Genomic DNA, 25,180 nt, shown 5'->3' on the forward strand with positions numbered 1-25,180 from the left:
ATTTCTTCCGTTCGTTCGGTTCGAGGGCTTCAGTGCCAATACCAGCAGCGCAACGGAAGGAGGGTGGTCCTAGGTGCCAGGACATGATTTTCTGTGGGTATGATCCTGCAACAAATGGGTGGAAGTTTGCATACCCAGAGGGTGATCAGACCAAGCTGCTGGTCAGCAAGCATGCTGAGTTCTTTGAGCAGGGGGGTTGGTCACGGCCTAGGGATGGTCCTGATTTTCTCTCAGAATGCTTGTCCGATTCTGAGGGGGAGGAAAGGGAGGAGGAAAGGGAGGCGGAGCCTGTTGCTGAGGACCAGGTTACTGATGATGGTCAGGCACAGGGGTGGGTTTCTCCACAGGTTAAGAGGGAACCCAAGAGCGAGCCTTCATCTCCTGTTAGCCAAGTGCAGGAGGCCCGAAGACGCAGCAAGTCAGAGGGGGAGTTTTCTGAGCTTGCTGGAGACACACTTGCTGATCCCAGTGGGTCAGGAGGAGCGCCCGAGGTTGTGCTCCGGCGGTCAGCTCGGACCACAAAGGGGATTCCACCGGAGAGGTTTCAGGCCACTAGTGCGTGGGTTGGTTTCGCACAGTGTGATTCTGGGAGTGTGGAAGGGATTCAACAATTGCCTGGGATGGATGCCAGTGGGAGGCAAAAGGCAATGGGAGGTGAGTTGAACTCAAAGAGGTCTGTAAATAGGGGTTCACAGTTTCCCTCAGGGTCCGAGACGAGAGGGGGTGTGATTGGTTTCAGAACTCACAGGGTTAAGGAGTTCTGTGGTGACGTCTCTTCCCTGAGGCGTGTTTAGAAGCTCTTATGGGGAGTGGTTTATCTCCGAGTGTTTCTGTCTGGTTTTGTTTTTCACGGAGAGAGGAGGAAGATGAGTGAGCTCTCACCGGGTTTGAAGTTACGCTGTTAAACTTCGTGATTAAAGGCAAAGAAGATAAGAAACGCCTTTGTGTCTGATTTATCACCCACATGCTGCATTGCTTCACCGCTGTGTGTTTTACTCTGCTAATGGCAAGAGGCAGAGGAGGAAGGACTTTTGGGATCAGCACGAACAGGCAGCAGAGCTGCGCAGGGGAAGTGTGCCGGACCCCTGGTTTGTTTTCCTTGGCACTCGTGGCTACTTTGCCTCTCCGAGGTCAAAAATTTGAATAAGATGTAAAACTATGTTTAATTACTGTTGAAAATGATATGTAAAAAAAACCTAATAAAAATTTATATGTAAAAAAAGAAGAAAAGAAATTTAATAATAAGAAGAAAACTAATAAAATGGCTACTAGGATCTAGGGGTCTAAGGAGACCACAAGCTTACCATGAGTCAGGACTGTGATGCAGCAGGGGGACTGGGAACTAATGGTCTTCTAGGCTGCATCAACAGAAGTCTAGTGTCCCATTCAAGGGAAGTAATAGTACCACTCTATTTTCCCAAGTCAGACCACACCTGGAGTGCTGTCTCCCGTTTTGGGCACCACAGTTTAAGAAGGATGTTGACAAGCTGGAAGGCGTGCAGAGGAGGGCAACCAAGATGATCAAGGGGCTGGAAATCATGCCTTATGAGGACTGACAGAGGGAACTGGGAATATTTAGTATGGGAAAGAGGAGCCATCTTCAAAAACCTCCAGGGTTGTCACAAGGAAGGTGAGACCACTTCCAGGGGGAAGGACACAAACCTATGGTTTCATGTTACAAGAAAGAAGATTTCAACTAAACATTTTTCTGACACTAGGAACGGTTTGGCAGTGAAACAGTCTCCCTTGGGAGGTTGTGGACTCCTTTAGTGGAGGTTTTTAAGCAGAGGTGAGATGGAAATCTGTCCTCAACACAGACCAAGCTATTATTCACACCTTGTAAAGGTATGATTCAGGACAGCAGAGTCTAATTGGTTACTTAACTCAGTTGACAGCCACTGTGCATAGGAGCAAACTTCAAGAGGTAAAGGCCCCCATAAAATATTTTAGGGGGCCGCCTCCCCAAAGTTCATGGGCATTGCCATTCAAATGATGTGTGTGCACTGTCTTGTGATCAATTATGCAGGGGGGAGCTTACCTGCTCCACCTCCAATATTTTATTTAAGTTAGCACCCCTGCAGCCATGAATACCATGAAAGCAGCCCCCTGCCAAGTTCTGAAGAAATCAAGGGCAGTTCACTGTGTTTGTTGACCAATATTAGCCCTATATGAGAATAAGGGCGCTGGAATTTCCCAGTGATAAAGCCAAAATTGTATTTGTGATTAGTCTTCTAGAAGGGGACACCAAACACTGGGTGGCCCCCATTCTCATTGCCTAGCATGCATGGTTGTCCTTATGTGCCTTGTAAGGTAGCAACCATGGAGGTCAGAAGGGGCAATGGAACATCAAACACACAGAATAAGGAAACAAATATTGGTATGCATTGCAAATAAATACATTAAACAGAAAACAGGCTATGACTGGACCCTTCCATTCTTTATTTTCATAGCCATCTACGTTTGAGCTTGCAGAATAAGGTCTTTACAAGGTGTTTTTGAGGGCTGATGCCAAAGAGTCCTATAATCTAGATGGCAGAGTGTAAATTGTGCATTAAAACAGTGAGGTGGGGTGATCTCCTGGTTTTGTTTTTGTGTAGTGATCATGAGATCCAGTTTCGTTCATCTTGAAAGTGTCTTCTTAGAGCCAAGCATCATCAGGCACCTTCTTACAAATGTACCCTATGCGTTGCTCACAGTGTAATGCCATCCAGCAATCCTTATTGCAATCAAAGCCTATTGCAGCACAGTGGTTTCTGTCTTCGTTTTTAGGCTCACCTGGTTTCCAGGACCTGAAAAGAAAAGAGCAGCACTGATCAGTCAAGATTGGATGTCTACTTCCTCATGTGCTCCCCATGCCTTCTACCATTAAAAAGATGTCCAGCTCTTTCTCTCTTAACATCCACCCACAATAGGAGTGGATTTTTCTCCCCAGATTTTAAAATTCTAACCATGTAAGGAAAACAACAACAACAACAACAACAACAACAACAGCAGCAGCAGCAACAACAACAACAACAACAACTGTGGGTCAAGACTGCCTCTTTTCTTTTCACATGAAGTGATTTCTCATAGGAAACGACAAAAAGTGAGGGTGTCACTTTGGAAGGCTCAGAGGTACATACAAGAACTGTCAGTCAATTTAGTTTGGGCAGTATCCAATGCAATACTTCTGCTATTGCCAGGATTTCCATTTCTGCAAAGGAACTGGCCCTCTCTCCTTTCCATATGCACCCACATCCTCCTCAGATCTGCTCTGGACCGTTGTGAGTGTTGACAGATCCTTACTCTCAACTAATAATAATAATAATAATAATAATAATAATAATAATAATAATTTATTTATACCCCGCCCATCTGGCTGGGGCTCCCCAGCCACTCTGGGCGGCTTCCATAAAAACCAAAAATAGAGTAAAATATCACACGTTAAAAACTTCCCTGAACAGGGCTGCCTTAAGATGTCTTCTGAATGTCAGGTAGTTGTTTATCGCTTTGACATCTGCTGGAAGGGCGTTCCACAGGGCGGGCGCCACTACTGAGAAGGCCCTCTGCCTGGTTCCCTGTAGCTTTGCTTCTCGCAATGAGGGAACCGCCAGAAGGCCCTCGGCGCTGGACCTCAGCGTCCGGGCAGAATGAGGGGGGTGGAGACGCTCCTTCAGGTATACTGGACTGAGGCCGTTTAGGGCTTTAAAGGTCAGCACCAACACTTTGAATTGTGCTCGGAAACGTACTGGGAGCCAATGTAGGTCTTTCAAGAGCAGTGTTATATGGTCTCGGTGGCCGCCCCCAGTCACCAGTCTAGCTGCCGCATTCTGGATTAGTTGTAGTTTCTGAGTTACCTTCAAACGTAGCCCCACGTAGAGTGCACCGCAGTAGTCCAAGCGGGAGATAACCAGAGCATGCACCACTCTGGCGAGACAGTCCGCAGGCAGATAGGGTCTCAGCCTACGTACCAGATGGAGCTGGTAAACAGCTGCCCTGGACACAGATTTGACCTGTGCCTCCATGGACAGCTGTGAGTCCAAAATGACTCCCAGGCTGCGCACCTGGTCCTTCAGGGGCACAGTTACCCCATTCAGGACCAGGGAATCCTCCACACCTGCCCGCCTCCTGTCCCCCAGAAACAGTACTTCTGTCTTGTCAGGATTCAACCTCAATCTGTTAGCCACCATCCATCCTCCAACCACCTCCAGACACTCACACAGGACCTTCACCGCCTTCACTGGTTCTGATTTAAAAGAGAGGTAGAGCTGGGTATCATCCGCATACTGATGAACACCCAGCCCAAACCTCCTGATGATCTCTCCCAGCGGCTGCATGTAAATGTTGAAAAGCATGGGGGAGAGGACAGAACCCTGAGGCACCCCACAAGTGAGAGCCCAGGGGTCTGAACACTCATCCCCCACCACCACTTTCTGAACACGGCCCAGGAGGAAGGAGCGGAACCACTGTATAACAGTGCCCCCAGCTCCCAGCCCCTCAAGACGGTCCAGAAGGATGCTATGGTCGATGGTATCAAACGCCGCTGAGAGATCCAGCAGAACTAGGAAACAGCTCTCACCTTTGTCCCTAGCCTGCCAGAGATCATCAACCAAGGCAGTTTCAGTCCCATGATGAGGCCTGAATCCCGACTGGAAGGGATCCAAATGGTCCGCTTCTTCCAGGCGTGCCTGGAGTTGTTCGGCAACTGCTTGCTCAATCACCTTGCCCAGGAATGGAAGATTTGAGACTGGGCGATAGTTGGCCATCGCGGCTGCATCTAAAGATGGTTTTTTAAGAAGCGGTTTAATAACCGCCTCTTTCAGCGGGTCTGGGAAGGCTCCCTCACGGAGGGAAGCATTCACCACCCCACGAAGCCCATCGCCCAGTCCTTCCCGGCTAGCTTTTATAAGCCAGGATGGGCAAGGATCCAGGAGACAGGTGGTTGGTTTCACTCGTCCAAGCAGCCTGTCCACATCCTCGGAGGTAACAGATTGGAATTGATCCCACTCAACTTGACTAGACAGAACTCTAGCACTCTCCCGCCCCGGCCCTGCTCCCACGGTGGAGTCTACTCCTTCCCGAATCTGAGCGATTTTATCTGCAAAAAACTTTGCAAAATCATTGCAGGAGAACATGTGGCCCGTACTGGGCCCCGATGTTGCAGGTGGTTCCGCTAAATTGTGAACCACCTGAAAAAGTCTCCTGCTGCTGTTTTCTGCAGATGCAATAGATGCGGTGAAGAAATTCTTCTTCGCCGTCGCTATCGCCACTTGGTAGGCTTGACGTTGAGCTCTAACCTGTGTCCGGTCAGATTCGGAATGAGTCATCCGCCACCGGCGCTCTAGCCGTCTCAACGATTGTTTCATTGCCCTCAGATCCGTGGAAAACCACGGGGCTGTCCGGGCTCCATGCAAGTCGGAGAGGGCGCTTCGGAGCCAAACAGTCAATAGCCCTGGTTAACTCCACATTCCAGCGGGCCACCAGGGAATCAGCTGAAAGGCCATCAACATGGGATAAAGCATCCCCTACCACTCTCTGGAAACCATTTGGATCCATTAAGTGGCGGGGGCGGACCATCCAAATTGGTCCCACCTCCCTGCGGAGGGGATGGGTCACAGAGAAGTCCAGTTGCACCAGGAAGTGATCTGACCATGGCACTTCTTTCGTTTCGCTTTTACTTAGTGTCAGATCACCAACATCCATAGAGGTAAACACCAGGTCCAAGGCATGTCTACAGCTATGGGTTGGGCCAGACTTATTCAGGGACAGCCCCATGGAGGCCATGCTTTCCACGAAGTCCCGAACGGCCCCTTGTAAGGTCGTGTCGGCATGGATGTTAAAATCCCCTAGGACGACCAAGCTAGCTGTCTCCAGGAGAACATCCGCCACAACCTGAAGCAGCTCAGGCAGGGAATCCTTGGTGCAGTGGGGAGGTTGGTACACCAAAAGGAATCCTGTACTGCCCCTATTGCCCAACTTCCAGAACATGCACTCAGAAAACTGGGTCTTCCCAATAGGACGCCTGGTGCAAACTAATGACTTCCTAAAAATCACTGCAACCCCCCTCCCCGCCCACATGACCTGGGTTGCTGTGCGTAAGAGAAACCTGGTGGACAAGCAGCGGCAAGAACAGGCCCATCTGCTTCCTCCAACCAAGTCTCTGTTACACATGCCAGGTCAAGTCCTCCATCCACGATCACGTCATGGATGGCAGTGGTCTTATGAATCATTGACCTGGCATTGCACAGCAGCACCTTCAGGTCATGTGGGTATCCCTTGCTGATTCTTTTTTTTTAAATATTTTTATTGTGTTTTTTTTCAGATAAAGATTGTTCAACAATTTATACAGAAGCTTATCCATTTACAAAGAAAAGAAAAAAGAAAAAGAAAAGAAGTTGGTTATTTCCAAGCTTGTTCCAGTCTATTATCAGACTCCCCCACGTCTCCCCCGCATTGCATTCTTAACAAATAAAAGTTTCAACAAATTATATCCTTGTTTTATACGTTTCTTTTGTACCTTCAAGCTTACATTTTAGTTTAAATTACTTATTGTCAAATTACTTTAATCAGCCAATATAATAACCTTTCCAACCTTTAAATATTTATTCCTTTCATTAATTCATTATTTAATTTCAATGTCCTTCACTCTCATTGCTGGAGCTGTTTTCTCCAAATCGTGCGAATTCTTATAATTCATATAATTTATAAAACTTTTGCATATAGTCCTTAAATTTTTTCCAATCCTCCTCCATTGCTTCTTCTCCCAAGTCTCGGATCCTGGCAGTCATCTCAGCCAATTCCATGTAGTCCATCAGCTGCGTTTGCCACTCTTCCAGTGTGGGCAAATCTTGAGTCTTCCAGTATTTTGCAATAAGAATCCTTGCTGCTGTAGTTGCGTACATAAAAAATGTTCTATCCTTCTTTAACACCTTTTGGCCGACAATGCCCAAGAGGAAGGCCTCTGGTTTCTTAGGGAAAGTGTACTTAAACACCTTTTTTAATTCATTATATATCATTTCCCAGAAGGCCTTCACTTTAGGGCACGTCCACCATAGGTGAAAGAATGTCCCTTCAGCCTCTTTACACTTCCAACATCTATTATCAGTCAGATGATATATCTTTGCTAATTTGACTGGGGTCATGTACCACCTGTATATCATTTTCATAATATTTTCTTTCAAGGCATTACATGCCGTAAATTTCATACCGGTGGTCCATAACCTTTCCCAGTCTTCAAACATGATGTTGTACCCAATATCTTGAGCCCACTTTATCATGGCCGATTTAACTGTCTCATCCTGGGTATTCCATTTAAGCAGCAAGTTATACATTCTTGATAATAACTTAGTATTTGGTTCTAACAATTCTGTCTCTAGTTTCGATTTTTCCACCTGGAAGCCTGTTTTTTTTTAATCCGTCTTAAATACCTCTTGAATTTGGGCATAGTGGAACCAGTCTTGCACCTTATCTTTTAGTTTTTCAAAACTCTGTAACCTCCAGTTATCTCCAATTTTTTCTATTATTTCCCCATATGTCGGCCAACCGACCTCCATATTGGGTCTTTTCCGCGCCTTGGCCTCCACTGGTGATAGCCACCTCGGGGTCTTACTTTCTAGCAAGTCCTTATATTTTGTCCAGACTATAAAGAAAATATGGTTTTTGAACATTTTGTGTGTTTTTACCTTGTCGTACCACAAATAAGCATGCCATCCTAAGGAGTTGTTAAACCCTTCCAGATCTAGGACATCAGTGTTCTTAAGCAAAAGCCAATCTTTCATCCAGCAGAAGGCTGCAGCTTCATAATACAACCTTAAGTCTGGCAGGGCAAACCCCCCTCTTTCTTTTGCATCAGTTAGTATTTTAAACTTTATTCGGGGCTTTTTGCCCTGCCAAACAAACTTTGAGATATCCTTCTGCCACTTTCCAAAACATTCCACTCTGTCCACGATCTGTAAGGTTTGAAACAGAAATAACATCTTTGGCAAAACATTCATTTTTATAGCTGCTATTCGGCCCAACAAGGAAAGTTTCAATCTTGACCAAATTTCTAGATCTTTTTTCACCTCTGCCCAACATTTTTCGTAGTTATCTTTGAATAAATTCAAATTTTTTGAAGACAAGTTAACCCCCAGGTATTTCACTTTTTTCACCACATTTAATTCTGTTTCCCTCTGAAACCCATCTGTTTCTAAAGGTGTCAAGTTCTTACCCAGTACCTTAGTTTTTTGTTTGTTCAACTTGAATCCCGCCACCCGACCAAACTCCTGAATCAGTTCTAGAACTCTTTTTGTACTAGATTCTGGCTCCTGTAATGTCAAAACCAAATCATCTGCAAAGGCTTTCAGTTTAAATTGTTTCTCTCCGACCTGTACTCCTTGTACCTGCCGGTCCTTCCTAATCATATTCAAGAGCACCTCCAGGACCGAAATAAATAATAAGGGGGAGAGAGGGCACCCTTGACGTGTTCCTTTTTCAATTTGGAACTCTTCTGTCACCACATTGTTCACTATCAACTTAGCTTTCTGTTCTGAGTATATTGCCTCTAAACCATTTGCAAACCCCCGTCCCACTCCCATCCCCTCCAAGTTCTTCTTCATAAACCTCCAGGAAATGTTATCAAAGGCCTTCTCCGCATCAATAAAGATTAACACTGCTTTAGTGTTAATATTAGTTTGCAAAAATTCCAAGACATCAATAATGTTCCTGGTATTGTCATACAAATGTCTACCCGGGAGAAAGCCTGCCTGGTCCTTATGAATTACTTCATTCAGTACCTTTTTGAATCTATTTGCCAAAATGTCTGCAAATATTTTGTAATCCACATTAAGGAGTGAGATGGGACGGTAGTTCTTTAGTTGAGTCTTTTCAGTTTCCACTTTGGGAATCAATGTAATGAAAGCTTCTTTCCACGTTTCTGGTGCTCTCCCTCCGTCCATAATCTGGTTACAAACCTCCATTAATGGTTGTGTCAAATAATCTTTTAATATCTTATAGTACTTGGAGGTAAGTCCGTCCGGGCCTGGAGATTTGCCCAATTGCATATTCTGAATGGCAACCTCGATTTCCTGTTGTGTTATTCTGTAATTCAAGATTGATCTCTTATCCTGAGAAATTTCTGGAAGGCCGTTGACTTTCAAAAATTGGTCCATCTCAAACACTTCCTCGGGTCCTTGCGTGTACAGTTTTTTAAAATATTTCTGGAAGCACTTTCTAATTTCACCTGGTTTCTGGATGTTTTTCCCTTCAACCTCTAGATTGGTGACATAATTCAATTTTTGTCTTTTCTTCAACTGCCATGCTAGCAGTTTCCCACATTTATTCGCTGATTCAAAAGATCTTTGTTTCATTTGTTTAATTTTCCATTCCACTTCTTGGTTTATCAATTTCGTATATTGTGATTGATGAAATTTAATTTCTCTCAAAATCTCTTTTGATTTTGGATTGGATCTCAATTTTTTCTCGCCATCTTTTATCTTCTCTAATATCTTATCCTTTTTTCCATTCCAGAGTTTTTTCTTAATTGTATTCTGTTGTATCAGAAACCCTCTCATTACAGCTTTGCTTGCATCCCAGATTGTTCTCTTTTCCACCGAGGTGTTCAGATTAATTTCAAAGTAGTCTTTTAAAGCTTTTTGGGCCTTCTTTACAATCTCTTGATCTCTTAACAAGTTGTCATTCATTTTCCATCTGAAGGAACCGGCTGAAGTAAATCTTAATTCCAATTTCAGAGCGTTATGGTCGGAGCAGGTTTTTGGGCAGATTTCCACTCTTACAGTCTTAGGTGCCAGCCCTCTAGTTACCCAAATCTGGTCGATTCTTGTCCATGATAGGTGGGCCTCAGAGAAGAACGTTCCCTCTTTACCTAGGGGGTTCCTTGTCCTCCAAGTGTCAATCAAATCCATGTTGTCGGTCAGTTCGAAAAAGGTTTTAGGTAGTCTGCCGTCCTTAGTCAAATTTTGGTTCTGCGACTTGTCCATTAAAGTAGAGACCACCCCATTCATGTCTCCCATCATAATGATGTTAGTATAGTCCAGATAGTCCAGCAATGTCTCATGCAGTTTCTTGTAGAATTCCGATTTCCCCTCATTTGGTGCGTAGATTCCTAGTATCAAAACTTTTTCTCCATGGGTTTGTATTTCAATTGCCAAAATTCGTCCATATTCATCTTTGAACAGAAGTTTTGGTGACAAATTCTCCTTTGCATAGATCACCACTCCTCTTTTCTTAACTCTGTCTGATGAGATAAATTCTTGGCCCAATCTTTTATTTATTAATACTTTCCTTTGGAGTCTTGTCACGTGTGTTTCCTGGAGACAAACTATATCCAAATGTTCTTTTTTCAAAATATGAAAGATCCTTTTCCTTTTCTCCGGGGAATTTGCACCATTGATGTTCCAACTGTATAGCTGCAGAGACATCCTGGATCAATCTGTTGTTACTCTATGATGGGGTGTCCTCTTTTTCTTCCGTACCCGGGGCAGCAAGTGGTGGTCCTGTTCCTGGCAGTGGTTGTGGCCAAGGAGCAACTATCCCCTTCTGTAGATCCTCTCCGTGGTCGTGCAGGAACTTCTGGGAGTCTTCTTGCGTTTTGATTTTAATTTTCTTTCCTTTATATGTAAAAGATAGCCCTTGAGGAAACTCCCACCTGTAAGGTATCCCGTTGCCTCTCAGTAGTCTCGCTAGGTCCGTATAAACAGCTCTAAGGTCCAAAAGTTGTTTTGGTATATCCTTGTAAATTTCCACTCTCCTATCCTGGAGCTCAAGTGATTTCTTGAAATGAAAGTCCAATATCTTGTCTCTCTCCTGTTTCGATCTCAAAATAATCAAACAATCCCTGGGTCTGTCCTTCCTTGTTGCTCTTCCCAATCTAAATGCAGTTATTATTTTAAAGTCCTGATCAACTTTTATACCCCAGAATTTGGAAAACTCCTCTGTCAAATAACCAATCAAATCTTCTTTCTCAAATTCTGGGATAAGGCGGAGTCTCAGATTATTCTCCCGATTTCTCAGTTCGATCAAAGACAGGTAGGCCTGCTGGTCACTGATATGTTTATGAAGTGGCCTTACTTCTCCTTTTATTTCCTGAATTTCTTTATTTGCTTGGTCAGCTTTCAAATTTGCAGCCTCAGCCAATTTCCGATTCTCAGATGCTGTGTCTTTAAGGTTTCCAATTGCTTGTGAATGTTGTGTCACTTGTTCAGTAAGTTTGGTAATGGAGGATGTGGCTAAGTCAATTTTAGCCGTCTGTTCGTCCACTTTCTTATTTAAAATTGCGAATTGATCTAGCATCTGTTTTAATAAAGTGGACTCAGTTCCTCCTGCAGCCATACCCTCTGTTATAGTCTGACCAGCTTCGTCCAATACAGCAGGGACGGATGATCTGCGTGCTTGAGTTGTCAAGGTTGTTTGCACAAGTTGTCCTTTCCCTGCTTTCGCTTTTGCAGCCCTTGTTTTCGGCGGGCCACTCATTCCACACCTGTCTCTGGCTCAAGGTCAAATTGTCAATTTTCCCATAGGAAAGGCAGTCCCACAGTTGCCAATAAAAACCACAGAGAGACAAAATAAAATTTGTTCCCAGGCAATTGTAAATCCAAAACTCCACTATAGGGGATATTATTGCAATTCAGGAAAGAAGAGAAGAAACTTGTCCGCCATTTAAAGTCCCTGCAGTCCCAAAAAGTTTAACAACAGTCTTTTTTGAAAGAGAAAAAAATAAGCTTTTTTCCCTCCTCTTTAAAACTTACAGAGTATCCACAAATTGTCACCAATTCTCTCCAGAAGGTGCCTGCTACAGTTCTTTAAAAGTATCCTCCAGAGCACCCAAATGTATCAAGTTCCACTTTAGATACAGTTTCCGCAGCAACAGTTCTTCTTCACTCTGCCAGCCCGATACTTGGAATTTTAAATTTTGTAATCCAATAAGGAGGAGAAAGTTCCCAATTTAAGTCAATACCATGAAAGTTAAAAGAAGGAAAACTTGCCTTTACCCTTTTGATTGTTAATTCCGTTTGCACACGATGGTTTCAATTTTTAAATCCCTTTAAACCGCTTCCCGCTGTCAGTTCTTTGTCTTTGATCTTTAAGCAATGCGAAGAGACGGACTTCCTTTTTTTCATCCCTCGCTTTCAGCCGAATTCAAAAATTTGTAATCCTTACTCACGAGTAGGAGGTTTGAAGTCCAATTCAAAGGAAGAAAGGTCAGCGCTCATCGGCAGCAGCCGCGCGGCTTCACTCCAGCAGAAAGAGCGATGAACCCACAGCACCGCTTCCCCTCCACGCTTCCGGAGCCCCTTACGGGGTCCCTTCTTCGTTTCGGGGGTCGCTCCAGGTGCCCGCCGAGTCCCACGGCCACGAGCTCGCTCTGCTCGTGGTTTTTCTTGGTGGATCGTCGCTGTGCCGTAGCGCACGATCCTTTTCTGCGGAGCCCCTCTTCAGCAGCTGAAGAGGACCGCCATTGCCGTTTCGCACCGCCTCCGGAAGTCGGTATCCCTTGCTGATTCTAGTATCCATCCGGTCAGGACCAGACCCGGAGGCAGGGATAGTCCTCAGACAACGACTAAACCTGCCTCCTCTGTAATGACATGGTCTGGTCTTAGCGTAACTCCTCCTCCTACCCGTGATCACTGAGATTGGTTGTCCCAGTGCATCCCCCCCTGTGGAACATGCCCCAGCCATTTTGTTGGCTGGGGCCCACTCCCCGGCAGCCCTGACCCCTCCCCCTAAGAACAAAATAATACCTTAAACAAACAAACAAAACCAATACAAACAAAAAAATGTAAAAATTACAAAAACATCAAAATAAAAAATAATAATAATTCCCCAAGCCCAACCAAACATCCATCCCACCCCACCCCCCACATACAAAAAATCCAAAGAAATTTTTTAAAAACATTTTAAAAACACTCTGTGCCCCTCCGGCAGTAACAACTGTCCTAGTGAGGCCTGTCAGGCCCCGCCCTGGGCCAGGAGGTAAGTGGCAGGAAGGAGCAGGGCCCTCAGGCACTCACTCAGGGGAGTCTTCCTGGGCAGCAGGCAGCAAGCAGCACGCAGTCCTTATGAGGCTTCAGGCCCCGCCCCAGGCCAGATGGTAAGTGGCAAGAGTTAGCACAGTAGTGATTGTTCTGAGCATATTAAAACCATGTTAGATTTGCATCCGCCTTCATCCACCTCATCTCACATCCATCACCCACCCCATGCATGAGGATAGCAATGACACTATACAAGAACAAAAATAGCTATGTCTTCAAATGAATTACAAAAGTAATTCTATAACCACAAAGCCATAATAGGGTTGATTGAAACGATATATCTCTCACATATATATCTTATCTAAATCTAACATGATGGTTCTAAGTTTAATCAATCATCCATAGTTGACAAAGGTATCACCCTAGCCTCACTCTTATTGTCACTTGCATTCTCCAGTGTCCATTGTATCCTGAATCAAGTCCCACTACACAGCACTAAAATTTTGTGATAAACTCATTCTGTGATAACGTCCTCATTTTTAGCTCTCTGTAAATCTATTAAATTTATATTAGTAGTAATAGTAGGTGTTTTTTACTCCCATGAGATGTTTGGGTGATCAAGATCACATACAGTAGTGGCTCCCAATTGGTGGTCCACGGACCACCCACCCAGGGGTTTCATGGTGTCATTCACATAACTAAAACTGCCACAGAGATATCAAAATGTTCAAAGGTACGGTGGCCCATGGTGTGGCTTTTGAAAATGAAGGGGTCTGCAGTATTTAGCTAACTGGGAATCGCTGGCATACAGGGTTTAATTTCCAAGCCAGTATTATACAACCCACAGCCTGTTTGTAAAGTTTACTCAATACCTTTGTCAAAAAGGATTTGTGGTTGGTACTGGGTGCATCAATGAAGATGAATGTCATTGGATTTTGTTCCAGGAGACCTTGCAAAATTGAAAGCAGCCCTCTGTTAATGCAGCCTTGGTAATAAATGCCAGACCAGTTCTCTGTTCTACTACCAAGCTGTGGATGAGTGAGATCTTACTCTGACCTTGTACATCCATCCACACAAGCTGAAAAGAGTTGTTAGATACTTAAAGGGAACCATGAAGGGTCTTAAACTGCCAGCTGGCAGTGTTGCTCAGCTTTAGGTTCCTGCAAGTCCTTTTGAAGCTGAACTAAGGAGCACAAGCCATTTAAAAGCATGCCTTCAGCCTCTTCCGAATCACCACATTCATTAGGTTAGAGAAGCAGGAAGAGTAGCCTTCCTGCCTCTCCAACCTAGTGAGAAGCAGCAGCCGCTCATCTGGGCAATGATGTGGAGAAGTACATATGTAGATCTTTGGTAGTAGAGAACATTGAATAGCAAAATATGTTTGGAAAGTGAAAGAATGAAATATGTAAATAGAATCTGCAACTTTTTGGAATGCATGCCATTAACATATGTTTCTGCAGAAACTTACGTGATTGACGCCTCTATTCCTGCCAGCCACCACCATTTCCTTGTTGCCTGGTCTTTATAGACTCCAAACCAAAACAACTTCTTACGCTTTTGTACTTGATCGTTTATAAAATACTAGGGTAGGGGTGTTGAGAAAGAACAAATAAAATCTTTTAAGACAATGTCCCTTTCTCTGGGAGACTATAGCCCTTTACAGAAATTCAACAGGCATAAAACAAACACATTTTAAAAGGAGAAGGTATCACATTTGAAGACCCAATCCAAATTTGGATTGGTGATCAAAACTATACATTGTATTCCCATCTCCAGTAATAATTTCATATACTGGATGTGGTATTGTCCCCCCTGATCCAAATTATGATGCTGATGGTGATGATGATGATGATGATGAATGACGAATATGATGGTGATGGAATCAAGGAAGCATCCCAATTAGGAAATATTGTAGTGAAGGGTAACTTCACCTGCCCTCAGCGAGACTGACTACATGTGTCTTCCAGTCATGACACAGAGTTATAATTTCCAGATATTGTAAATGACTGTGCCAGAGAACAGTTGGTCTTGGAACCACCTAGCAGGACAGTGACCTGTGTGTCAAATACTCCAATTTCTGCATCCATGTTTGATGGTTGGTTCCAGAGACACTGGAATCAGTCCGGTTGTGGTATGCTTGATGGCATGATGATGGGGTCTCACCCATGTCTGTGCCTTGCAGCACCCCAGTATCCCCTCTGCCTGGGCTAAGGGCTGGGAGATGGATATACCTTGCAAGCTCCTCTAGAGTCATTTCCATGATACTCTCCTGCCAGAAGGTTAGCGTGGTGAGGGAAATGTTTGTTTAAGCACTCAATACATCTCAAAGAGCAGAGGAATGATTTACAGAGAATCCAAGAGATAGATGCCTCTGAAGTATCCACTCCTCCTCCTCCTCCTCCTTGAAGATCTCCTTCCTGACTGCCAGCTTCATTCTATTTAGAGCTCAGCAGCTCCAAGAAACCTTACTGAGTCCCAGATGGTAGCAGCTGCTCCCTGCCCCTCCCACCCCTTGGCTTGACTGATGGAGTTGCTGTCTTGGCTGCATACAGGTACATGTAACCTTCCTAAATGGATAGTGATGATAGGAGCCCTTTGGCTCAAGAAGATCCCCTACCTTTCCTATACTTAGCTTTGATGCTCACCAGTTCTTCATATGTTTCCGTAGAAAGGAGCTTGGCGCCTTGCCTCTCACATTTTTTTTTTGAATCTGCCCATGAGTCTTGGTCACGAGAAAGGATATACATTGTCCTTTGATATATAATCCAACCCTCATTCAAGTTTTCAATAAGGTGATCTTCGAGTCAAGCCAGATATGCAGGAAGATCAGAAAAAGAAAACAAGATAGGGAATTTAAGGGGAACCACCTTGTATGCCTGTGCAGATTTCAATTATTTTTGTTAAGTTCATTTCCGTCGCCGCATGGTAACATATATTCATCTAGGAAGCTCAGAAATCTTAAAACAATAAAAACATTCACTCTTCAACCCATGTTGATGCTGCAGTAAATACCTGGGTGGGCATAGCTGGAACAGGGAGTGCAGTCAAGAACCTCACCTACTTGTTTCCACCTGGATACTTAGGGCAGCATCAGGGCAGACTTGAAGGTTGGGAAGGGGGAGTAGCTGTGGTTTATCAAAATTCTCTTTCTCTCTCCAGGCCCTCTGTTGAGTTGTGGAGGGGGGAGGGGAATCTAGGATGTAGGTTCCTGGCATTGGGCAACTGGGACAGATGAAGGATTCTGCTGGTTTACCACCTGGTTTGCTGCCAAGCAGTCTCCCTGCCTGAGCTGACAGGATGGATCTAGTGGGCTTCCAAATCCAGTGGGCTTCCAAATGGCTCTGGGGGATTTTCCAGCTGATCTGACAGGTGCTCCTGCTGAGTTTTGGCTGAACAACCAAATAACAACAACAACAAAGTATATGCTGCCCATCTAACTGGGTTTCCCCCCAACCACTCTGGGCTACTTCCAAAAAATTAAAACACAGTTGAACACCAACCATATAAAACTTCCCTGAACAGGGCTGCCTTCAGATGTCTTCTTGCAGATGGTAGTTCTCCCCCCCCCTTGAGATCTGGTGGGAGGGAGTGCCGCAGAGCAGGTGCAACTACCCAGAAGCCCCCCTGCCTTGGCTTGGGCCGTGGACACAATTGGCCCTGAGTACCCTCTCCCACTTCATACAGCCTGTTTTGCCCCCTAGTATACTGCAGAGGAGAGAGCGAAAAAAGAAGTTGGGAGATGGCTTGAACGCAAGAGGAGGAAAAATCTGGTTGAATGCATTCAACTACTGGTGAGGGTTCATCCTTGAACCTTCCAAGTGGCAGTGAAGGATACAAAGAAGCCTTGCTTTGCTTCCTCCATTGTGCTATCCAGCAGAGTTCTCCTTCCCAGGTAGTGTGGGGCCTGCTACAGTCTGGCCCAAAGGAGATGATCCAACTGAAAGCAGCTTTCTGTGACTTGCTTGCAAAGCATTTGTGGATAAAATTGCTTGCATCCCCTGGCATCTTGACCCACCCTGCTATTACAGCAGACAAATCTCAAAGAGCAGAGTCTGTTTCCATTGTGTTGGGCATGTTTCAGTCGGTAAGGTTTGTGAGGTTTGGTGGTTATAGGATTAACCTTTATGTGTCCTGCATCTGGGGAGGAGCTTCCTACATCCAGGAGCTGAGTTCTTTGCCTGTGAAGTTACTTTCACTTCTCACCGGAGAAGAGTCAGAGATAAATGCTATGGCTCCAGTGGGATTGTTTGTTTTATCTGTCTGTGTAAATGAAGCTGTTTAGATTAGGCACAAACAGCGTTTGGATTCTCTCTTCACTCACACATCAAGCACACGCTGCTGCTCTGCTGCCGGCCGGGATTTTTGGCACAGGGAAATGTGCCGGACCGGGCAGTTATCCAACAAGGTTCAAGAATGTGGACAAGGTCCTTGGATCCGTCAGGACAACCACTTGTACACTGGACCCTGCCCCTTGTGGCTGATACAAACTAGCAGGGAGGGGACAGCTGGCTGGACTAGAAAGGTGATTAATGCCTCTTTACAAAAGGAGCTGCTCCCAGCCTGCTTGAAGGCAGGCCTGAAGAAATATTCGCTGTGCTCAGAAAATCTAAGTAACTGCCTGCTGGTTGCTAATTTCCCCTTCCTGGGCAAGGTTCTTGAGCGGGTGGTTGTGGACCAGATCCAGAGGCTCTTGGAGAAAACTACTTTTCTAGATCCATGTCAATCAGGATTTAGACCTGGTTTTGGAACAATGTCTTTAAAAGCAATCAAATTTCCAAAGGTCAAAGAGAAAGAGGGGAAATGGCGTTATACCACTCTCACAAAATGTGTGTTTTGGTGCTGAACATCTTTAGCTTGCTTTTTATGTACAAGTGATGTGATATGCATTCATTCCCATTCTTTGCTCTTGCATCTAAAGCTTTATAGACAATTTTATAATCCCTTTACACTTCCTGATGATGGGCTTGTGAAACAGGAGAGAGATTTTGCTGTTGCACGAATCACTCCACTGCCCAGCAGTCTCTCTGACCAAGTTGGCGGAAGTTGCCTTTGAAGTGCTGCTCATGAATCTCTCTCTTTCAGTTGACCTCTTTTGATTGTCTCTGCAGAGGCGGGGCTCTCATGAGTGAACATAATAAAGGACAGGTCTTTCAGCTGACCTGTTTTGATTGTCTCTGTTATAGCAAAGAATGGCAAAGTCTTTTCTTTCCTAACCACAGAGGCTAAATCAATTCAAAAGTTCAGGAGAGCTGAACTGAATATCTCTGATGTTTCCCTAGGGTGGTTGGATGCAAAGGAGGGCAGCACTCTGCTATGGCTCTAAGAGGGGCTTTCAGCTGGGGCAGACTCGGGGCAGGTTCTCACTGTGCTACAATTCTTCAGCATCACAGGGTAGCTTACCAATTACTTTTTGCAGTTCATCATTTTTCTTGGCAAGATACCGCATTTCCTCTGATTTGTTTTGAGCTACAGCGAGTATTCCGAAGTCTAAAAGATTTGAAATAGTTCAAGGCAAAAGATTATAACAATGTGTAAATACTAAGAAACCATTTTCAAACATTTTCAAACACTCTAGCCTGAAACAAGAAGCAGAGCTCCAGGATGGGGTTCTTATGAATATGAGGACAGACTTGATTCTCTGTGGCTGAGATCACCAATGAAAAGCCTCAGAAGAATCTTGCAGCCGGATTAGACCAAAGACCCATGCAACCCACTATCCTATTCTCATATTGAAAGTGGCTCATGAAGTATCTCTAATGTTCCCCTCCTTTGTCCTCCTTTTCTGCTGCGAATCACAGGATCACAAAACAATTCCCCACTGAGTCACACAGTAAAGCCAAATATGCAGATTACTTTGCAGTTTTCTGTTATGCTTTGTGCGATCTAAGAAAATAGAGGCGCCAAAACTCTTTTCCTGATGAATATTGTGTCGCATTCCACATAATTCTAAGGAGGACATTATGTCAGTGCAGGAATTTCTCCTTGCGCAATGCAATCTTCCGCCCCTTTCCCTCAAATCTGTTCCCCACCTTGCAGAGCAGCTTTGGTGATGGCATGCAGGGAGAAGTGGGGGCAAAGTTCCCTTGTGCTAGTGCTAAAATCTTGCAGCAGCACAAACACTGTGAATTACAGTTTGATGGGGAAGGACAGCATTTCTAGTGGGGGGATGTGAGAATCACAACCATCTTCTTTTCTTCCTGCTGAGCAATGAAACTGTGATAAAAAAAATGCTTACCATCCTTGTCTTCATGGATTGAATCAAGCCCAACAACAAAGGTCCGAATCATATCCATTGCCATTTGAAACTCAGTTCTTTTTTTCACTTCCTTTTGATCTAAGGATAAAGTAGGTAGAAAAGAAATGATTAAAATGTCTGACTACCTGGGGGAGGGGATACTTGGTTTCAAACTACTTTTAATATTGAATTTAAATTGATGACTTGTAACGCAGATAAGAAATCAAATCAACAAAACCATGAATATGACTTCTATTAATATTTCCTGCTCTCAGCTCTTGGCAGGACTTCAGACCAGCAGACCAGCCGCTGTTTCAATTTGGCCTGTTACTTCTGTCATCAGATGGTTTGGCCTTCCTTTGAGAGCTTTAGCTTGTTGGTTGTCTAGATAGACCTGTCCTCTTTGTCCTACAGTCTTGCATTTGCCAGGCTGCCTCATGCTCTGCCACATGCTTAAAATATGCAAATTCTTGGATCATTTGTCCCCCCCCCCAGCTTTCAAGTGCCCTTTAAAAATGAATTAGGTGTTCAAATAGGTCAAGGGCTCATCTATCCAGTGCTATTTTTCTACAAAAAGAGGTGCTGGAACTCAGCATGAATGCCTCCCTTCTTCTCTTAAAATGGCAATGGCGCCCACCTGAGAGGGGCCAGAACAGCGTCCTGATCAATTTCAGCTGAAAAAAAAGCCCCGCATATATCTAGATATTTAGGTAGGCTCTGGACCCACCCACTTTGGCCATGGCCTTATCCTCTGCAGCCTGTTTTCCCCAAGCACTTTTCTTCAAGGGACTGGAGCCCTAGCAGAGGGCAGGCTGGCGAGGATCAGGAATGGGGGGGTCTTCCAAAGCAAATGAGGATTAGCTGGGAAAGGAGCAGAGAATGGCAACTGGGAAAGGGAATTGCCCAGGGTGTCCCAGGGAGTTGTGTTAGCCTGTGCTTCTGTTCCAAATGCTGGAACTCACTTATTCAGGGAGAACAAAACAGTGCCATTGCTTTCAGTGGGTGACAGCTGTAACTCCCTCCCTGCTATCAAAGAGAGCGGGTAAATGGGGTAAATGGAAACTGGATCCTACCATCTCTTTTTGGAAATGCTATTGGCATTCAAGCAAAGCCCAGGACAGTAGTAGCAAAGTACGCCAATTATGTACTTACATAGCAGGAAAAGCAGCAGTGTCAACGCAGTTAAGAGGATCATCATAAATACGATAACGTATTCACCCGTGGGAGATTTTATGAAGGTTACAAACTTCTGAAAACCAGATGCTTGAAGAAAGACAATTCTGCTTTAGCCATCAGTAGCCAACATATCATTGCCACCCCAGAAAAAAGGATTTTCATACACTGTGGTAGCCATTAAAAAGAAACATTCAGTGGTTCAGGGGGTGGGTCCTTGGGAAGCTAAGGAGATGGAGAAAGCAAGGCGAGATGCCTTGCTGCTTGAGGAAACTTTTCCATCTTTTTTGTTTTTTAAAAAGTTTTAATCTATACTTTTCAAGTTTATAGATTTCATTAGTTTTACAATCATTTTAACATTTCAAAGTTTGACTTCCTTTCTCCTCTTTCTGTGGTTCCTTAAATTTATTTTTTAATATCTTCTGCATATCCCAATTTATTTAACTTGCTCATTGAATTATCTACTTTAAATACCTGTATATATTCTTATGAAACTGCACATTATTATCATAATCCTAATGTTTTTATCTGTTTTCAACTTATCTGTAAATATCCAATAAACCATTTCCATTCCTTTATAAAAAGTTTCTTATCTCGATTTCTTATTCTTTCCGTAACTTTTGCCATTTATGCATATTGTTAGTATTATAATATCTCATTCTCACATTGCACAATGTTGCAGGTTACCTTTATTTACTTAATTGATGTAGGAGTAAGGGAACTATTTAAATGTCTCCTCCCTCTCTCTGCTCTCTCTCCCTCTGCTCCTCTGCTGAAGAAGATGGACGTGAGTGTCCTCTTGTTGTTTTGTTATTTGCTTTATAAATAAAACCTTTGGTGTTACTATTCCAACCACAGTTGCTTCTTCTGCATTCTGTTGTAAAGGACTGAATTTACTATTTGCAAACGGGCATTTAATGCTCACACATATGCCATAAGTTTTTGTAGCTGTTTCTCCTTTGCTGAAACTTCTGCTTCTTTCCACTTTGGGGCAAATAGCATTATTTCTGCTGTAGTAGCATACATAAATGAATTTCTATACAATTTCGGTAGTTCTGTCCTTATAATTCCCAAAAGAAAAGCTTCAAAAGGTGAAAGATTTTGGACTTCCGGTTTCGGCGCCAGCGCTAATGGCTGCTCCCTCTCCGAGCTCCGGAGAGAGGACGGCTCTGCGAGTTCGGGTCTGACCCGCTACGGCAAGCGGGGGACCCCTAAAATCACAGGAACGGAGCCTGTGAACAAGGAGATTCGGTGGGCACCTGAAGCGCCCCCCTTTACCGCAGAAAGAGCCTTTTTAAAGGCTCCGGAACGACAACGGGGAGCGCGGTGCTGAGAATCGCTACCCAGCCCGCAGGGTGAAGCCGCATCGCCATTAGTGGAGAGCGCCGATTCCCTTCCTGAATAATTTGGATGAAAAAGACCCGTGAGTAAGACTGAACCTTTATTCGTGTCAAAACTACCTGAAATTAGGCTGAAAACGGGAAAGGCAAAAATTAAGGAAGTCTGCCTTCCCCCGACTGCATGACAATTAAAGCAATGAAAGTTACTGAGCTGCATCCGTATGGGAAATCCTCCTTAACTGTTTGAATCCGACATTTGGACTTTGACTATCCCCTCTAGCTTGCAGGGCAGAGGGGAGGAATAAGTGACTTTAAAAGCTGCATGCCTAATTTAAAGGAAAGGGAACTCTCTGCAGCCTTCAACCTGGCACAAACTGCTATTAAAACAAAGGAGCACTGAACTGACTTTAAATTCCTGTGAAAGTAACAAAGTGGAAGTCTTATTGCCTATTGGTTACAAAGTTTTGGGACTCTGTGGACACAATTTATCAGGGAAGGCTGGGACTCTACCTATTGGGAAAGTGTTGCAATATACATATAGAAGCCTCCCGATAAATCTGCTTTTTAAATACTCTTTGCCTTTGTTTGCGGACATCTTGATTTGCTCCCTCTAGAGGGTAAATTAAAAGTTGCTACGCTTTGGGACAGTGGAATTTTCCTTTAGGAGAAGGCTCTCGTGGGAAACGACCTTGGGATATGAGTGGCCCAGCAGACGAGATAAGCACGAGAGCCAAGACAAGGCAATATCAACAACAGCTACAGCAACACAAGAAAAGAGGCTCGATCTCAGGCATAACCTCTACAGTGACAACAGGACAAGAAAAAGGTACAGCAGTCTCCATGGATGCAGTGTCGCAAGCCCTTCTTAAGATAAACCAGTCTTTGGAGAATCTAACAAAGCAGACGGCAGAAAATACCAAGAAATTGACAGAGAATTCACAGAAATTGACAGACTTAACAACAAGACTTGACCTGAATACAGAATCTATAAACAGGCTTACGCAAGAAAATTCTGCCACACGCCAAATTGCGGAGGAAGCCAGAACTATTGCTGGAGAGACCCAGGAAAAATTAGAACCGATTGCCAGGAAGGTCTATGATCACGACACAACTCTGGCATTGTGGGAACTACAAAGAAAAGAAAGGAATTTGAAATTACGATCAATTCCAGAGGACGAAGGAGACAATCTCACGGACTTTTTAACGAAAGAGTTTGCTGATTCCTGGGAAGATCTAGAGGAAGACGAATTTAAAATTACAACAGCATTTAGACTGGGCAGAAGACAGAACAGAAAGGCGCCGAGAGACTGTCTGATTACCTTGAGATCGAAGGAGGAAAGAGACAGAATTTTAAGACTGCACTTTGAAAAGGCCTTACAAATTGGGAACTCACCGATACAGATCTTCAAAGACATTCCTAAACATATTTTGGACTTGAGAGCTTTTTATAAAGATTTGGTTTATTTGTTGAAGAAGAACACCATTCTCTTCAGGTGGGAATTTCCACAGGGACTGTCTTTTGACTATAGGGGGAAGAAGGTGAAAATAAAGACGATACAGGATAAAGACAGGTTCCTGCAAAGAAATCAAGAAGATCTACAGAAAGGAACTGTAGACCCAATTGCTGAGCAAAAGAGTGTAATAGACATCCTGAACCTTTCGTTTGGACAGAACCTTCCACCACCAACAGAGGAGGAACAACAACTGGGAGCTGTTGGAGGAATACCAGAAAAATAACAAGATGGCCCTGCAATTCCTTAGCTGGAATTGTAATGGGATGAACAGTCCTTTGAAGAGACGACAAGTATTCCATATTTTGTATAGAGAACAACTGGACTTGATTTGTTTACAGGAAACCCATATAACCAGAGCACATAGGAGACTGCTTATGAATAAAAAATTGGGACAAGAATTTATTTCGTCGGACAAAGTGAAAAAAAGAGGAGTTGTGATTTATGTAAAAGAGAAGTGGGCCCCAAAAATGATGTTCAAAGATGAACAAGGAAGATATTTGGCGGTGGAGATCCAGGTACAAGGAGAAAAATTTTTGATAATTGGGATCTATGCACCAAATGAAGGTAAAGCAGAATTCTTCAAAAAACTTCATGAAACTTTGACGGATTATTTGGAATACAATATGATAATCATGGGAGATATGAATGGTGTAGTTTCTACAAACATGGACAAGACACAAAGACTGACACTTACTAAAGAAGGGAGACTCCCCAAGACTTTTTTCGAAATGACTGAAAATATGGACTTAATAGACATTTGGAGAACAAGGAACCCTCTTGAAAGAGAGGGAACCTTTTTCTCCCATGCAAAGATGACCTGGACCAGAATCGACCAAATATGGGTTACTAGTGGAATGGCTCCGAAGATTAAGAAGGTAGAAATCTGCCCAAAAACCTGTTCCGACCATAACGCCGTGAAGATGGAAATGAAATTTACAACAACTGGTCAGTTTAGATGGAGAATGAATGACACCCTGTTTCGAGATAGAGAGATCCACATGAAGGCCCAAAAAACTCTAAAGGACTATTTTGAAATTAATCTAAAGGGCGATGTGGAAAAAAGAGTGATCTGGGACGCAAGTAAAGCTGTGATGCGAGGATTTTTGATTCAACAAAATTCAATAAAGAAGAGAAAACAGATTGAGAAAAAGGAAAAAATTCTGGAAAAGATAAAAGAAGGAGAGAAAAAATTAAGATCAAAACCAAAGTCCCAGGTAAGGAAACTGAAGGTACTTTTTATCACCTTTGGTGGACATGCCCGAAGATTAAGGCTTTCTGGGAGATGATATATAATGAAATGAAAAAGGTATTCAAATATACCTTCCTTAAGAAACCAGAGGCCTTTCTCTTGGGCATTGTCGGCCAATTGGTGCCAAAAAAGGATAGAACTTTTTTTATGTATGCAACAACAGCAGCAAGAATACTGATCGCAAAGTATTGGAAGACACAAGATTTACCCACCTTGGAGGAATGGCAGATGAAAGTGATTGACTATATGACATTGGCGGAAATGACGAGCAGAATTCGTGACCAGGGAAAGGAGGCTGCGGAAGAAGACTGGAAGAAATTTAAGATTTATCTTAAGAACTATTATAAACTTGATGAAGTTTAGATTGTCGAGATTTTACAGAAAGAAAGGGTTGCAGTAATATAAGAATAGATCAAGAAAGGACTATGAGGAATTAGGATGGGAAAAAACATTTATAAGTTGCTATAAAATTTGGACATGAGGATGCAGAAAGGGGAGGTATGGGGAAGTCCGAGGAAAGAAGTTTATGAAAGGATATTTTGAAATTATATTTCTTTGTCTGTTTTTCTTTTATGTTTGTTTGTTATAAAAACTTTTGTAAAACTAATAAAAATTTTATAAAAAAAAAGGTGAAAGATTTTTATGATCTGAGGTGAAACATTGGCACCCGACCCTACCTGACTCACCATTTCCCCCTTCACTTCTTACCCCCTTTTCTCCCT

At 43.7% G+C, this 25,180-nt stretch overlaps 1 protein-coding gene across 1 annotated transcript in view; it reads right to left on the reverse strand.

Annotated features, from left to right (window-relative positions):
- Nucleotides 1-2,416: 2,416 nt before the first annotated feature.
- Nucleotides 2,417-25,180, reverse strand: part of LOC309540081 (natural killer cells antigen CD94-like) — a 32,217-nt gene continuing 9,453 nt past the window's right edge. The window contains exons 4-9 of the mRNA XM_082236745.1: nucleotides 20,335-20,445; nucleotides 19,183-19,281; nucleotides 18,348-18,434; nucleotides 15,593-15,744; nucleotides 14,416-14,528; nucleotides 2,417-2,789 (exon numbers count right to left, since the gene is read on the reverse strand). Coding sequence (XP_082092871.1) covers nucleotides 2,639-2,789; nucleotides 14,416-14,528; nucleotides 15,593-15,744; nucleotides 18,348-18,434; nucleotides 19,183-19,281; nucleotides 20,335-20,445 — 713 coding nt within the window. The 3' untranslated portion in view covers nucleotides 2,417-2,638. The remainder of the gene's footprint in view (nucleotides 2,790-14,415; nucleotides 14,529-15,592; nucleotides 15,745-18,347; nucleotides 18,435-19,182; nucleotides 19,282-20,334; nucleotides 20,446-25,180) is intronic.

This window comes from Podarcis vaucheri (genome assembly GCF_965113315.1).
Source record: "Podarcis vaucheri genome assembly, chromosome: 9".
Classification (NCBI taxonomy): Eukaryota; Metazoa; Chordata; class Lepidosauria; order Squamata; family Lacertidae; genus Podarcis; species Podarcis vaucheri.